This window comes from Heteronotia binoei, chromosome 4 (assembly GCF_032191835.1).
Source record: "Heteronotia binoei isolate CCM8104 ecotype False Entrance Well chromosome 4, APGP_CSIRO_Hbin_v1, whole genome shotgun sequence".
Classification (NCBI taxonomy): domain Eukaryota; kingdom Metazoa; phylum Chordata; class Lepidosauria; order Squamata; family Gekkonidae; genus Heteronotia; species Heteronotia binoei.
Genome location: NC_083226.1, coordinates 89,040,960 through 89,057,899, shown reverse-complemented (window position 1 = coordinate 89,057,899; position 16,940 = coordinate 89,040,960). Strand labels below are relative to the sequence as shown.

Here is a 16,940-nt window from a genome sequence, read left to right as displayed (position 1 = left end):
AGGAGGATCTAGCAAATTATGCATCTGAGAAAGCGAGCTGCATACTCCATGGAAATTATGTTAAAATAAACACTTGCTAGTTTTAAAGGTATCATATGACTCATTTTATATTATCCTTGCACGTTTGGTGTAATTTCAGGTGGATAGCCATGTTGGACTGAAGAAACAGAACAAAGTAAGCTACTGGACGTTAACTTCATTCAAATAGGTATAAGAGTTTGTTAGGGCCCTGACCATAAAACACAGGTCTGAAAAGAAATATCAAGGCAAGGAGTTCCATTCACACATGGTTTTATTAAACTTTTAGTATACAACATACTTTATGCAACTCATATACCGTAATTCAAGTTTTGTATTTTATTAGTTCTTACACTGTAAACCTGCAGGATGGAATTCTGATCAACCAAACACAGTCTGCGACCCTAAGCAGGAAGCCTTTTGGCTTGCAGTAACTCCTTTCCTCCATCTGAAAGGTTTGCCTTTTGGTAATATCCTCCAGCTAGAGTGTAGCACAGATTTGGGTTCGTTTGTACGTGTGTAGCCTCCAATTTATGGCAACTCCAGCAAGGTGCTTTCAAGGCAATCGAGAAGCAGAGGTGATTTGCTCTTCCTCTGCTTGGGTTCCAAGATCTGACCAGATCTGGCTACGCCATGCCTTTCCTCTCGCCCCGACTTTGGCAGAGTTTTAAATCCACTCATATTTATGGGAGTAAAGGGGCAATGTCAAACATTTAATTTAGGAGTCTCTCTGAACATAATGGAAGGTATTTCCAGTCCCAAGGCAAAGGGCTGGGCTGCAGATTGAATCGTGGCTTTTGCCTAGTTCGCCAGTTAGTGCAAACAAAAGGCTTTGATCTTCTTTCACTCCCTACTTCGCATTAGATGGCGGGATGAAAGTGTGACTTGGCCGGTTTCTCTTGCTATTCTGCCTGAGCATCGTAGGCATTCAAGACACGGTTCTTAATCTGACATATTTGACAAACGATGTTGGAAACAGCAATGGCTAATGTTGCGCTCTCTTCGTGCCTGGAACAAACCCAATTTTTCTGTGCTTCAAGACCACCCACAAGCAAAGTGTTCAGAAAGGCAAGCAGGCAGGCAGAAAAGGTAAACTGCACGAACCCACTTAATAACGGCAAAAAGCAATTTAATACCGGATAGGTGGGGAGGCTCAGCGCAGACATGGTCTAGAAACAGCCCCTTCCCGCTGCCTTGCAGAATGTAAGAGGCAAAGAGAGGCAGCTTCATTGTGAACGCGCACCGGGGTTGACCGGCAGTTATCCAGGAGGGGTAAGGCTAGCGAACAAGCGGGCACGCGCGACTACTTCGCCGACAGTTGCTGTTGGCCGGTTTTGAATTTAGTGTCTAGACGGCCATAAAGAGGGAAGCACCACGCGCTTCACAAGCCTATTGGCTGAAGTCGGGTCACGTGGAAAGCCATCTGTGTAAGCGTGTGGGGGGGAGGAACAGGGAGGCCTCGTTCTGAGCGCGCGACGGCCATATTGGCTCTGTGCTGAGCCCGCCTGTTTTGTTTTATTTTGCCTGGGGAGAAGCGTCAGGAAGAGAACTACGCGCGCGCGGGCTCGCTGCTTTGAACTGTGGATAGCATCCGGCGCTTTTCTTTTTTGCCTCTTCTCTCCCTTGATTTTTTTTTTTTTTTTGCTTTTACTTTGCACCTGCAGGGGTTCTTTAATTTGTTTTCCTGCCTCCTTCCCCCCGTTCCTGACTCCTTTTTCCGGACTTTGGAGTTCATTCATTCATATTCTGGTTTCGCTTCATTTGGCATTTGCAGCTCCGGGATTTGGAGTTGCTCCCGCGACTGAAGTAGAGCACGTTTTAAATTTGATTCGCGAGTCCTTGGTGCAGCGTCGAAGTCTACCTCCTTTTCCTGCCCCCCTGCCTGGGCCCCTCCCCGGCCACAGCTAGCCAGCCAGCCCTCCGTTTCCCGCCCTGCAGTCCCTTCTCGTTGCCTCCTGTTTCCCCGCGCATTGTTCGCGCCATGGCGGCTGCGGTGGCGGCCTCCACGCCCGTAGGACAGCGGACCCGGGGCAGCGCCGCTTCCACCCCTCTGAGCCCGACGCGCATCACCCGTCTGCAAGAGAAGGAGGAACTGCGGCAGCTCAATGACCGCTTGGCTGTCTACATCGACAAGGTGCGGAGCCTGGAGATCGAAAACAGCGCGCTCCATCTCCAGGTCACCGAGCGCGAGGAGGTGCGCGGCCGAGAGGTCACTGGCCTCAAGGCGCTCTACGAGGCCGAGCTGGCCGATGCCCGACGCACCTTGGACGATACGGCCCGCGAGAGGGCAAAGCTACAAATCGAGCTGGGCAAGATCCGCGCCGAGCATGACCAGCTTCTGGGCAAGTAAGTAGGCGCTCCGCCGCCTCGGTTGTACCCCTTATAGGGAAGGTGGCCGCAAGGCCGAGGTAGCGCATGCTTGTCGGTACAAGCATGCGGCTTCCCTTCGTCTCTGCAAGGCTCCTGTCTGCTACGCTGCTTAATTTAGGAGTCCGACTGCTGAATTTGGCTGGGTGGCTAAGTTTCTTTGTTGTAACCGATGCACCATTTCATTGCTTAAAATCGCCCGCTCTACTTATCAAAATGCGCATTTTGCCCTGGCTTGTGATGGTTCCTCTTAATAGCGTGGATAGGAAGTCTGATTTTTATAGGTAGCTCTAAACTTAGCTCTTCCAAGGAGAAATGCATTAGCTCATGGGTGGCCAACGGTAGCTCTCCAGATTTTTTTTTTTTTTGCCTACACCTCCCATCAGCCCCAGCCATTGGCCATGCTGGCTGGGACTGATGGAAGTTGTGGCCAAAAAACACCAGGAGAGCTACCGTTGGCACCCCTGATTGGCTCATCTGATCCCTGACAAGGGATCTCTCCTGACCCTCTTTTATATGGTTGAGTTCTTAGGAGATGTTGAAACTTTCTATCCACAGATTTCATGCCCTAGGTATTACTAGAGTCCAATGTATAGCAATGTCTAGGATAAGATAGAGACTGTAATGTAAATGACATCCTTCCCAATTTCTTTGTCTGCTACTTACTTGACTCTGCTTCCATATTTTCATTATGAGGTGAGGTGAGGGCCCTGCGGAACCTTGGGCAGTTCCACAGGGCCTGTAAGCCTCTTCCGGTTGGCATACAACTGACCTGCATCTGAATATTTGAATTTTAAGGAAGACTGTAGGATAACACACTGACGAATTGTGTTTATTTTATTGTGTAAATTATTAATGTATTTTAATTTTTGATTTATTGTTAGAATTTTGTGTTGTGAGCCACCCTGAGCTCACTTCGGTGGGGTAGGGCAGGATATAAATCGAATGAAATAAAATAAATAAATAAATGGTGTGCTTGCTGTTAGGGCACTGATTTGAGTAGATGTGTAGATTAGTCTTGTGCCGACTGTAGTTTTGAACGTTCTAACTTTTCTGACAAGGTAACAACCTCACTCCCCTATGTTCACTCTGGTAAGGAAAGAAAAGAAGACACTCTGTGAGAGCATGTTGTTATCTCCTCCCTTTTCCCCCCATTCATTTTCTCTTGTAGTGTGTATGCTAGTGTGATTCCAGCTGCTGCCATGTGCGGTTGTGGCTAGTGTGTTTGAATGAATGAGAAGGTCCCTGCTCTTTTCTATGACAGCCCCCCCCCATCTTTTTCTCACGTCAGGCTTCCGGCCTTCAAGCACATGCTGTGTATTAATATGCTTTATAGTACTGACAAGCAGCACTCTCTATAAGGCCTGCTGCATTTAAAATGTTAATCTATTTGTTTAAGTAGTTATACCAAAATTATTTATGAACATTTCTAAAATAAAAGAAGTGCTTTCATGTATTTGTTTTTGTTGATTTACAATCTTGAGATGTATTGTTTAAACCACTTTGACAATCATTGGCATTTTTGCTGTTAAACTAGTTATTGAAAGATTAGTCAGATCAGTTTTTCCTATTCTGATCAAAAAATAATCTGCCAAGTATTATTGTGGTGGCATATTATTGAGAGGGCAGTGGCAGCACAACTACAGGGGTTTTTGAATGACACTTCCATGTTAGACCCATTTCAGTCTTGCTTTCACCCGGGCCATGGGACGGAGACAGTACTGGTCGCCCTCTTGGATGATCTCCTAAGACATCTGGATCAAGGCAGATCGGCAGTGCTGTTGTTATTAGATCTGTTGTCTGCCTTTGATACAGTTGACTACCAGCTGCTATCACACCACCTTGCCGACACGGGGATCCAGGGGTCGCCCTCCAATGGCTTACCTCTTTTCTCCAATGTTGGGGACAGAGGGTGGCAGTGGGGGAGTCTCAGAGACACCCACTAGTGTGTGGAGTGCCTCAGGGGGTGGTTCTCTCCCTGACATTATTTAACATCTACATGTGCCCCCTTACCCAGATTGTTCGGAGTTACGGACAGGGATGTCACCAATATGCGGATAACGCCCAGCTCTATCTCCTGATGGGCGTCCCAGAAAATCTGGACCGGGCATTACAAGCCATTGTGAAATGGCTCAGAGTCAACTGAAATTGAATCCAGCAAAAACGGAGGTTCTGTGCCTAAGTCAGGGCGGCCCGGGAAGAGAGATCCCCTTACCGACCTTAGATGGGGTGTCTTTAGCGCCAGCTTCGAGGGTCAAGAGTTTAGTGGTACTCCTGGAGCCTTCACTATCTATAGAGGCCCAGGTGGTAGCCACTGCCAGATCTGCATTATATCACCTTAGGCAGATAAGGCAGTTGGCTGCATTACTGGAGCACAGTGACTTGGCCACAGTAATCCGCGCAACAGTCACCCCAAGAATAGACTACTGTAACGCCCTCTGAATGGGGCTGCCCTTGACTCTGACCCTTAAGCTGCAACTGGTGCAGAATGCTGCAGCCAGGTTGGTACTGGAGCTGCCTTTATGGGTGCACATCCAACCTACACTGGAGATGCTGCGCTGGTTGCCTGTGGTGTTCTGAGCCTGGTTCAAAGTGCTGGTCATGAACTCTAAAGCCCTATATGGCTTGGGACCTGCCTACCTCCAGGACTGCCTTTCCCCACACGAGCCCCAGAGTGCACTACAATCAGGTTCATAATCTGTTAAAGATCCCCAGGCTAAAGGATGCCCATCTGACTACGAGTCAAGAGCCTTTTCCGTGGCTGCACCTGCCCTCTGGAATGCCCTTCCTGAAGAGACCAGGGCCCTGCAGGATTTACCACAATTCCGCAGGTCCTGTAAGACACACCTGTTCAGGCAGACTTTTAATAACTAACTGGAGGTGCTCTTAACATCTATGGGGGCGTGTAGTATCCACCATCCCACAGCATTAACACAGATTATTTTGAACCAGACAGAGTGCCATCTTAAATCGTATTTAAAATTGTTTTTAATATTTTAATAATGTTTTATTGTACTAATGTAAATCTGTTATTGAATTGTTAACTGTTGTTTGCTGCCTTGAGCTTGATAGGGGAGTGTGGGATATAAATATAATAAATAAATAAATACTGGGCACACAGAGGTGCGCAAGAACTGAAAGTGCACAGTTGACACATGACTTGGGGTGGAGATATGTTGCAGAGCTGCTTACCTGGAGAGATCAGTGTAGGTCAGGTAGAGTGCTGCTGAATGTAAGGTTTTCTAACATCAGTATTAGTGGAGGTTCTTTCACTTGGGGACAAGATGCAAATGGCCCCCTGCACCCATTGCTTCTGTGAGAGATTTCACCCAGGATACCATTGCATTCATACTACTAGGAGGCACTGGTTGTATAACTTGTGCTAGCTGTCCTCCCTTGGAATGTGGGAGCTTACATTTAATAGCATTGTGTTTTGTCCATTGATACAAAACTTGAACAGATGAATACCTATGTTGTTGCCATGAAAACTGCTGTACAGTTCTGGTGCAGCCAGTTTACTTCTGCTTTGACCTTGACATCTTTAAATAGTCTTGGAGAAGCTTAAAAATGTGGCCTTCATTTTATGTTTTTTTCTCCCTGTCATTTTCTCAGAGGTTTTTTTGTCACTGTCAATATAGTAGTGAAACAGCTATTAGCACTTGCAAAAATTAAATTGTGACCACATGACAAGAGAAACTTTTCTTTTTCCTCTTCCATCCAGGGTTTTTTTTTTAATAATAAGGCTTCTAAATCCTTTCCTGGAAATAAAGATGACCTATCTACCATAATTCTTGTTCTTCTGAGACTGTCTCCTATTACTGTGTCAAGCAACCAGACCTTTGCACTGCTGAGGACACATTATGCATATATTTTGTAATGGTGCTGTACATTTTTCAGTCATAGAATTATAAGAGTTGGAAGGGACTTCCTGGGTCATCTATTCCAACCCCCTGCATAGTAAAGGGAATTCACAAATACCTTCCTCCCACTCCCCCAGTGACTCCTGCTCCATGCCCAGAAGATGGCAATCCCCCCCCCCCCATGATCTGTGGCCAAACTGGCCTGGAGAAAATTGCTTTCTGACCCCAAAGTGGTGATCAGTATTTCCCCGGGCATGTAAGGGGCCATGAGAACTAAGCACTAATGCAACCCTTCCTGCCCTTTCTCTTGTGATCTGCCTAAGTTCATAGAATCAGCATTGCTGTCAGATGGCCATCTAGCCTCTGTTTAAAACCCCGCAAAGGAAGAGAGCCCACCACCTCCCAAAGAAGCCTGTTCCACTGAGGTACCACTCTGTCAGGAAGTTCTTAATGTTTAGTGAAAAACTTTTGATTTAATTTCAACTGATTGGTTCTGATCTGGCCTTCTGGGGCCACAGAAAACAATTCTGCACCATCCTCTATATGACACCCCTTCAAGTTTTTGAAGATGGCTATCATTTCACCTCTCAGTAGTTTCCTCTCTAGGCTAAACATACCAAACTCCTACAGCCTTGCCTCATAGGATGGTCTCCAGATGTCAGCCTTGGTTTCTAAAACCTCTTTTTTGTGGCATGTATCTAGCACAGTTCATCTGGGTTCAGATGTAGTGACTTTTCCATAATGAAAAGCATGCAAGATCACTGTAGATGCAGTGTTATTTCTGCGTATTCCTGTTACACCTTACCTGTATTTTAAGGTGAGGATGACCAACTTCTGTATTGTCAGGGGATATTTGAGTCTTCAGACAGAAGTCTAACATCTTTGTAGTTCTGGTTCTGGTAGGTACAATCAAGCACAAATGGTTTCATGGTTATGGGGATGTGTGTATGCATTGTGTATATACAGACTCAAAGAAAAAACTTACCACTGCAGTATGTTTTTAACCATTTGTATTTCTCTTTGTCTTAATAGTGAAATTGCTGGCAGTTGTTTCATATTCCTTCAATAACATTTGGTAAGGCAGGTGCAATTACTTCATTGGCTGGATCTGTGCCACTGGTTGTGCGAGATTTAAGGCAAAATTGTGAAAAAAATGCCCTTTACAATTAGACTTGTGGTGTTTCTTTTTCTGAGTTCTTGTATAAGTGGTCTTGCTTTGTGCATCCACTTACTCATTTTAATGTGCCTATTCAGCAACTTACGAGATTGTATGATTTCTGATGGGTAAACTTTAAGTGTTGGGAAAACTGCTATGAAACATTAGTCATAACCACAAATAATACCCTTTAGGTTGGGTGTTTAGAACATAAAATCTGTGTTTGAAAAGAATAACCTGTCTTACTGCTGCAGCTTTAGGGTTTTGTTCTGCATAGTGGAGAAGATAATGATCTTATAGATCCAGGTATGTGCCTTTTTGACTGTTATGAATATTAAACATATATCTTGTAAGTGCTCACTGTTGTACCTATTAATAGAGTTATAAAGTGACATTTGAACAAACAATATTCTTGCATTTTTAGTAAGATATATAAATATAAATGTATGATTTCATTTGTATGTATTGGGGAGAAGCAGCATTGGCTGTGGTGTCTGTCATGCAGAAAGAGGCACTACTGGTTTATGCTGTAGTATTTGGCCCTGAATATTCTGGTTTCTACCATGGCTCTCAGTTGTAGAAATGCTAGTTCACTCTTTTGGTGGCATTTGAGTTACTGCTTTTATCTGTTTTCCTGTAGGAGTTGCTTGGAGGACAACACTTTTAAGTAGAATGCAATTAATATTGTTTGTTAGGGAAGCAATTTAAAGGTTGTGTTGTGGATGGGGGGTGAAATCTAGCCTCACCTACTTCCTGCCATGGCAGCTTTCTGTGTGGAGTTCTGAAAAACATTCAAAGATGTGGTCTCAACCAAGTAAAGCTGTTGAATTAGTCTTCTAAACCCTCACACGAAGTCTGTCTTTCTAAGGCATAAGAATCTATCATTACCTTCACTTGTTTAGTGCATTGTGCAAGCCTCCCCCCCCCCCCCAAAAAAAAAAAAAGAAATGGTTCATGGTTTAACTGAGATGCCTAGCATTTTGCCAACACTTCCTGAGAAATATAAAGTACCCTTAGGCTGTGTAGCTGATTCTAGTAGGAAGGCAAATTTCCACACAAGATTGTCAGGAGGCAATCTTGTGGACATCCAACCCAAACAGTGGCAGCTGTTCAAATCCAGTGTAAAAGTTTGTACCTCTCCTTTTTAGGGCCCTATGGATATTCTTGCAACTGTTTGTCTGAGTTTTCTACAGGACTAAGGGAATTAGGTAGAAGACTATTGTTTCTTTGTTGATCAGCACAGGGGTCAGATTAGCTCAGCTGCTCTTGCTGTGCAGCCAGAATTTGTTCTTGCCACAACCTAAATCTGACCAAGCATAGATAAGAGCCTTCTCGGGGGGGGGGGGGGTGATGGCAAAAAATATTTCTACCACCGTTGCAACTGTGTACTGTTGACAGTGTAGTACATGCTTATGAAACTAGTTGCTTCCCTGCCTCCCTCTGCGGTCTCCACATTCAGTGGCAGCTGGGGTGGGGTCTAGTGTTGGATATCTTGGCTGCAGCTCCTCTTCTCTGCCAAAGGCTCAAGTGAGTAAAGGCTGGCTTGCCTGCCTCCCTTCCCCTGTGTAGCTTGCCCAGTCATGGGGTCTGACTTGGCCTGTTCCCTCCCTCACCACCTGCAACCTCAACTTGAAGCCCCCACCAACCAGCTTCATTCCTGACATCGGGGCTGATGCTGCGGGGCCCCACAGGGCAATCCACGATAGTTGCATGGGAAATGGGGGCATGGTTTTGTGGACTTAGGCATGCTGGGCTTTGTCTTGCTATAAGCCTAGTTGGGTCTTGCCAACTTGGCTCGAGTCAGCCCCTGTCCCCACCAATTTCTCCTCCCAGTTGATGCCATAGGGAGGGTTTATGGCTGAACCCAGACACCTTTCGTTCTTATGTTCACCCAGGTACTTTTGTTCCCTTGATAGATTATCTGTGCCAGTCTTCCAACAGAAGTACAACTCTATTAGTTTCCCTGGGCTTCTTAGTGACACTCAGTGCCATCAACCATGGTATTTTGGTAGAGAGTGGTCTAATTGGTGCTGTGCTATGGTAGTTCCAGGCATTTGTTTCAAAAGGTGGTAATGGGAGACTTGCTTGACCCCTTGGGCATTGGTGGGGGGACACACAAGGTTCTGACTTGACTCTGTTTTTTAATATCTACAAGAAACCTGTGAGAAAGAGAATCTGGGACTCTGGAGTGAGTTGTCATCAGTATACAGATAGTCAGTTTTATCTCAGTATTCCCTCCAGTTTCCTGGGAAGCTATGTGTTTAGAGGCTGTGAGGGACAGATCATTCTAAACTAAACAGAGACTTAATATAAAAGAAAAGAGAGGAGATGTGGATGGAATGGAGAGGTGATCTGGAAATATTTGTTCAGCTCTACTTCTGTTGGAGATTGTACTCTCCTGAAGTAGTAAGCTTACAGTTTGGAGCTGCTGTTAGGTATCTTATTGACCCTGGGTGCCCAAGTGTGTGTGTCCCACTTCAGCTGTGGCATTTGCTAGAAAAGGCAGGCCTGGCCATAGTTTCATGTGCTATACTGGACTTCTGTAACAAGCTTTATGATCAAAAGAACTAGTTAAGCATTTGGCTTGGCAGCCAAGATAGGACTGGCTTTGGTGAGTACATTGTTTTCATCTTGTGTCAGTTATGTTGTATTGGGGTCTGGCAATATGCTGGCAGCTATAGTGTTGGTGTTAAATCATTAAACGCCTTTTGGTCCAAGATACTTGATGGCTATCTCCACCCATACATATATTGCCCCTAAAAGCAGCCCTGGTCAGGAGACATGCTTTTTAGACCCTCTCCCTGACTTTTCAGCCCTTGAGATGTTTGAGATTTTACAACAGTAATCAAGCTTTTATGGTCATCTTTGAATCTGCTTTACAGTGCACACTTTTTGGGAAACCTAACCATAAGCAAAGCCATGTTTGTCACTCCTGGTGATCCCGGGTCCGAAAAACATCTGTCTAGCCACAGCGTGAGCCAGGGCCTTTTTGGCCTCAGTCTGGTGAAATGCCCTTCCAAGTGAGATCCAGGCCCTGTGGGATCTGATGCAGTTCTGCAGGGCCTGTAAAACTGAAATGTTCCACCAAGCCTATGACTGAGGCTATGACAGTTACAGCTAGACTGGCCTTCCTCTGCCTTCCCTTAGCCACCTACAGCACAAGTCAAAGATTCCTTGACTGGGAGTTTGGAGGCAGTTGTGCAGTGTTCGTGTGTACCTCCAGTATTCCAGGTAACAATGCTGGTTTGAGATTGGCCAGTGAGGCCTTATTGTGAGAGTCCCGTTACTGTGAGAGTCCCGTGATTGGTGAGAAAAACCTACATTAGGACTTTTTCAGTAAGAATCCCAGACTCAGCTCTTGGTAGCTCACTGTCCACTGAATTGCAGTTTCTTTAGATATCTTTCAGTTTAAGTTTAAATATTTTTTCCTTCTTGAAGGGGGGGAGGAGGACACTCTGATATGCTTGGGCTTCTCTTCCCACAATCCTTGGAAGCAGGGAATGGAGCCCAATCCTCAGTATTTTTGTTGCTTCTGCCTAAGTGAGCAGTGAATTTATAGCATTCCTGACAGTTTTCTTTTAGGAGCTCTTTGGTTGCTTGTTTTCTTTCTTTCCCACTTGTGCCATTCTATGAGCCTTTCCCTTCCTTAAAAACCCCTTTGTTTGTTCATCTGGTCTTGTCTTCCCAATGGCTGCTTGCTGCTCCTACCTGCTGCTTCAGTTGTGGTTTTGTCTTTACCTGGATCAGCAGCTGACTTTTACCTCCTTGGGAGAGTTGCGGATTGTTATTCCCAAGCAATGCAGAGGGAGAACACTGCAAACCCACTTGCCTAGCTATCACTTTGTGGCAGAGTTTATGGAGAGAGTAAATGACCATGAGGTGTCCAGCTCAGACAATGAAGAAGCTGGCTCATATTTTGGCATCAATACTGTGCCCTTTACTGGCCAGCTGAGACAGCCTTTATCAGCCCATCAACCTGCTCATCGCAGTAGTTGTTTGAGTGGTAAGTTGTAGGGAGACAGTAGCTCCCTGCCATGCAGGAAGCCAGGAGTGGGGAGAGCCCTTCAGTGTCCCATCATGCTTTTCAAGACTGGGTAGAACAATTTGAATCCAATCAGCAAAGAAAAAAAGAGCCTCTGTACTCTTGCAGAAAAGACGGAGTGAGCCCACTTACCCACCACACCCCTCCCTCTGTGGCTGAACACCTTCAGTGGATAAAGGAAACATAATCCATGACTATTCAATAGAATTCATTACTACTCCACCTGATGACAGATTTCTGTGTTCACCAACTCTGCACTGCACTGCCCAGTCAACAGAGAGTACACACAGGACACCATCAGACATCTACTGGAGATCTTCAATGCCAAATTCCTGAGCAGGTTTGTGAGCTGCAGAAAGTTCATGAAGGAAATCCTGAAGATCACTGTGAAAGCCTTGCAACTGGAGGACTTCATGGTCTCCATAAATTTCTGCCTTAAGTCCCAGTGAGAAAGGTGGACTATAAATAACATAAATAAATAAAATAAAAATTTGATCAAGGCATATCTTCATGTGCGTATAACTTCTCAAGACAGACAATTCATGAGGTTCACCTTCAGTGGAAAACACTTCCAGTTCAAAGCCATGTCCTGAATTTTCACAAAGCTAATCATCTCACTTGCTGCAGGCCTGCATCTCAAAAGGAATCCATATCTGTCCAAACCTTGACCTCTTCCTTGTAATCTGGCTCTCATAATTGGACACTCAGGGACATTCAGGACACTATACAGTGTCTTTCCAGCCATTACTTTCAAGTCAACTTCCAGCGGAGCCAACTGACCCCAGCCAAAGGCATTGTGCATTTGTGGACAGTGATAGATTTGATCAGGGGAAAGGTTTTTCCCCCTAGACACAGTGGAGAAGATTCTCCAGGCTGTGAAGCAAGTTAGTTCTGAAAAATCAATGGAATGTAGCACGTCTGCTAGGCTACATTATTGCAGCAATCAAGATAGCCCCTTGGGACCAGATACATCCTTGGATATTTCACTGGATCCTGTTGCGATATCAGAGGCTCATAGCTCTCCAACACATCATAGTCACCATCACTCATCATCTCAGAAAGGACCTCCTTTGGTGACAACCAAGGAACACTTGCTCATGGGCAAACCTTTACAAGTGGTCACAGACCTACAAATTACAAGAGCTATCAGTCTTTTGGAACTGTGTATGATTTGGCTGGTACTTCTTCATTTCCAAGACCATCTGTCTCAATTGAACATTTGGATATGAACAGACAACACAGTTGCCAAGGCACATGTGAATGGTCAGGGAGCCACTAAAGTCAGGAGGCTACAGCATGAAACAACCATCTTCATGTCCTGGACAGAGCAATATTTAGCCTCTCTTAGAGCAGAACTCATCAACAGCTTAACAAATGTTCAAGCAGATTGACTCAGCTGTACCAGGTTGGACAGGGTAAGTAACCTCTCAACCCTGAAACGTTCCAGTCCTTGGTTCAACATTTTGGCCAAATTTGTGTTGATCTCTTTGCTTCCACAATCAATGCCAGGACACCCAGATTCTTATTGAGGCATCATTGTCAACAAACAGCAAGTGGATACCATGGCCATCAGGCTTTCTGTATACCTTCCTTCCAATACCTTTAATTCCAAAAGTTTTGAACAAAATGAAACAGAAGACAGAGTTGATTTGCCTGGCCGTGTATTGGCTCAGGAGATTGTGGTTTTTCAGCCTACTGAAATAATCAGCTCAGCCTCCATGGGGATTTCTGGTGTCACCCAACATGCCGATCTGTCATCTGGATCTAGCCTGGCCTCATCTAACAGGATGATAATTGAGCAGCAACCACTGATCACACAGGATTTCTCCAAGCAGCTTGTACAGACAAGGTGACCTGAAAAACTTAAACTTCCAAAATTTACAACCATTCTTGGAAGGCCCTCCTCAGATGGTGCAAGAGGAAACATCTGCAACCAGATATCTTGATTCTTCCTCAGACATTGTCTTTCCTACAGATGGGTTTCCAAGGTCAAAGAGCAAGTACTTGAGCACTGTACTGCTATCAGTTTGTGGTGTACCATTTTTTCAGGCATCCAGCTGTGAAGAATTTTTTTTCTTTTTTTCTTTTGGATATTAAGCAAAACTTTGTATTATTGAAATCACTGAGATCTTTAATAATTTATTATCTTAAACATACTTATTGTTGCCAAAAGTATTTACGCTAAACAAGCAAAACTTGAAAATATTATGTATGTCTACAGTATACATAGAAATCATTCTCTAATGCTGCAGATTGTCCTTAATTAAAATGTTTGTACTACACATTTTTGAGTAACACTTTCTTTCATCTCGTTCATTTAAAAAAAGGGGAGGGGTTCTTAGAGTTCTCCCAAGTTTCTTGATTCTCCCCCCCCTTTGGAAAATAGTAAAAGCACTCAAACTTTTCTTGTACCTTATGGTTTTTAAAATTATTTTTTTGTGTATTTTTTCTCCAATATTTATAGTTTATTATTAACTGACAAGTAACCAACAATAGCGAATACAGACAAACAGAAAATACAAATTTCAACAAAATGGAGATAGGGGATACTATAAAACTCCCTGTAAACCTTTTTACATACAACCTCACAATCTTAAGTAAATATAAACCTCGATATCAGAAAATAAATTGCTACCTCTCACTTGGCGTATATATATTCTCCTATTTCAGCGACCTTCATTATCTCTCTCAATTTTATCAACTCAACCCTTTGTTAACCACTCATAAAATAAATTCCAATTTCATCAACATACTTCTTAGGTTTAGTTCTTAACATATTAGAAAGCTTATCCATTTCAGCAGTATCTATTTATTTTTACAATTAACTCATCCATTGTTGGCATTTCATTTCTTTTCCAATACTGCGCTAACAAAATCCTCGCAGCCATATTGACGTGGACTATCAGGTGCTTCTCAACTTTCCCCATTTTATCTGGCAACAAATTTAGAAGAAATAATTCTGGCTTGAAAGAAATAACAGTTTTTAACATTTTTTGGAGTGTTTCATGGACTTTTGTCCAAAATTCCTTGACTCTTTTACAAGACCACCATACATGGAAAAACGTTCCCACATTATTCTCGCATTTCCAACATTTATTAGATAGGCCTGGAAACATCTTAGCTAATTTCGCTGGAGTCATATACCATCTATACATCATTTTATAAATATTTTCTTTAAAAGATGTTGACTTAATAATCTTTATATTTCAGGGGTGTCAAACAGTAGCTCTCCAGATGTTTTTTGCCTACAACTCCCATCATCCCCAACCATTGGCCATGCTGGCTGGGCTGATGGGAGTTGTAGGCAAAAAACATCTGGAGAGCTACCATTGGCCACCCCTGTTATATTTGTTTGCCAAATCTGTGACCACTGATCCAGGTGTATTGCATGCTCTATATTTCTGGCCCATTTGATCATCACGTGTTTAACTACCTCATCCTACATTTCTAAATGGAGGAGAAAACTGTATAGTTTACTGATCTGTTTTACATCAGTCTTTAGAAAGAGTTTATCAAACACAGTTTCTTTCAGATGAAAGCCCTTCTCTTTATCTTTATTATGTCTAGACTTTAGTTGGGCCATTCTCCACCAATCTAGAATAATGTTCTGGTCTGCTAATTGAGTACTTGTTTTGATATTCCCATCTTTGTCCAACAGGGCTTCATATGTTAACGGTATCTCATGTATTGACAGATGGGACTACGTGAATGCCTCTAATGGGGTGACCCAGTTTGGAGTCTTATCATACAAAGATCTTCTTAATTTTTTCCCACATAACAATTAACTATTTTCTTATTAAATGATTCTTAAAGTATTTGTGGCCATCTATTCCATACCATATAAATGCATGCCAACCGATTCTTAGATCATGACCTTTAATCGTTAATATTCTCTTATTGTCTAATTTAGCCCACTCTTTCAACCACACAAGTATATTCACTTTAGAATAGAGTTCTCAATTAGATATTGACTCTATCTCTGGAGTCCTGGAGTCCTGCAGAAGCTTACGTTTTATTCTTGCTTTCTTTCCTTGCCACACAAAATCACTGGTTATTTTATTCAATGACTGAAAGAAGGTCTTATTCAACTGTATTGGGATAGTTTGAAATAAAAACATTATTTCTGAGAGGAGTCACATCTAAGCCTCCTACAGTGCACAGATTTCCTTCTTGAAGACTCCAAGGCTGACTGTTCCTCTATCTGAGCCTTTGAGAGGAGTTTCCCTGAAGCTCCTCACCCTGAAGATATCTTTTGTTACATTAGAGAAGTGGGTCTTGGAGATAGTGCTCTTTCCACAAGGACATGGTGGTCCTGCACACAGATCCCACCTTCATCATTTCAACAGCATTTCATATCTCATAGTAGATATGCTTGTCATCCTTCTGCCCCAAACCTTCTCATTTAGGGGAAGAAGAATTATTACTCACTGGACTTTCACTTTTATATCATAAGTCTGACAATATTTTGTGGTCTTTTATCAAACAGTCAAGGGCAGAAAGGGTTTCCAAGGCTACACTAAACAAGTGGCTAAAGGACTGCATCTCTTTGGCAAGTTTGTGCTATGCATCAATACAGTGAGCCAACTGTATTCTTCAGTGTTGTTACTCTTTGCTATGAAGTGATTTAAAAATTGACTCTGAGAAGTGTTCCATATGAAACATGGAGTTAAATATAGTCTAATTTACTTATAAAGAAACTATATTCCATATAGTAACTGTACAGTTTAAATGTGTTTCTGAAAGTTGTGATGTATCAATTCAATGTATTTTGGAATAGTAGATTGCATTTATTACAATCAGAGAATGCCTGGAAGAAAAGCTGTGTAAATTAAAAGTTGAATCCAATAGTTCTCAAGTTTCACACTTGGAATAAATTAACAAAAGTTTGCAATATGTATGTTACACAATCATCCAGTGCCAGGAACATTCAAAATAATGATTTCCTTTACAAGAATCTTAATTGTTACCTCCAATTAAAAAAAATATGTTGGTGAAATAGCGTTGCAAACGCACCTTCCTTGTGGTTTGTTAATTGAGACCATGCCTTGATTGATTTACCAAATGTTAATTATGGTTCAACTGGTGTACAAGGCACCTGTTCATAGATCTTTAGAAGGCAAGAAAAGTTGAAACAGCTGTCCAAGTTCCACATTGTCATGCTGAAATATGGTGGAGGACCTCAACAAGAGCTTAACATGGCTTAAAGGAACAGTTGCTTTCTTAGTTGCAAAACAGGATGGCCAATTCATACGTTCCTTGTGCTTGGGGAAATGCTCATACAGCATGCCTGTTTTCAGCCTGTAGGTTTGTAAGCTTATGTTCTTGCATTCTCATTTGCTGGATGTAGCCCTTTCTTTTATTATTTATTTAGTTTGTTTGTGCCCCACCTTTCTCCCCAAAGCAGCTCGTATTCCTTTCCTCTATTTTATCTTCACAAGAGCTGTCAAGTAGGCTAGTCTGAGTGTGTGTTAGTATTCCAAGTTCCATGGCAGATTTG

The 16,940-nt window shown here is 43.1% G+C and overlaps 1 protein-coding gene across 1 annotated transcript in view; it reads left to right on the top strand.

The window, feature by feature from the left end:
• Positions 1–1,440: 1,440 nt before the first annotated feature.
• LMNB1 (lamin B1) overlaps positions 1,441–16,940 on the top strand; it is a 48,720-nt gene continuing 33,220 nt past the window's right edge. Inside the window, exon 1 of the mRNA XM_060235513.1 lies at positions 1,441–2,364. Coding sequence (XP_060091496.1) covers positions 2,000–2,364 — 365 coding nt within the window. The 5' untranslated portion in view covers positions 1,441–1,999. The remainder of the gene's footprint in view (positions 2,365–16,940) is intronic.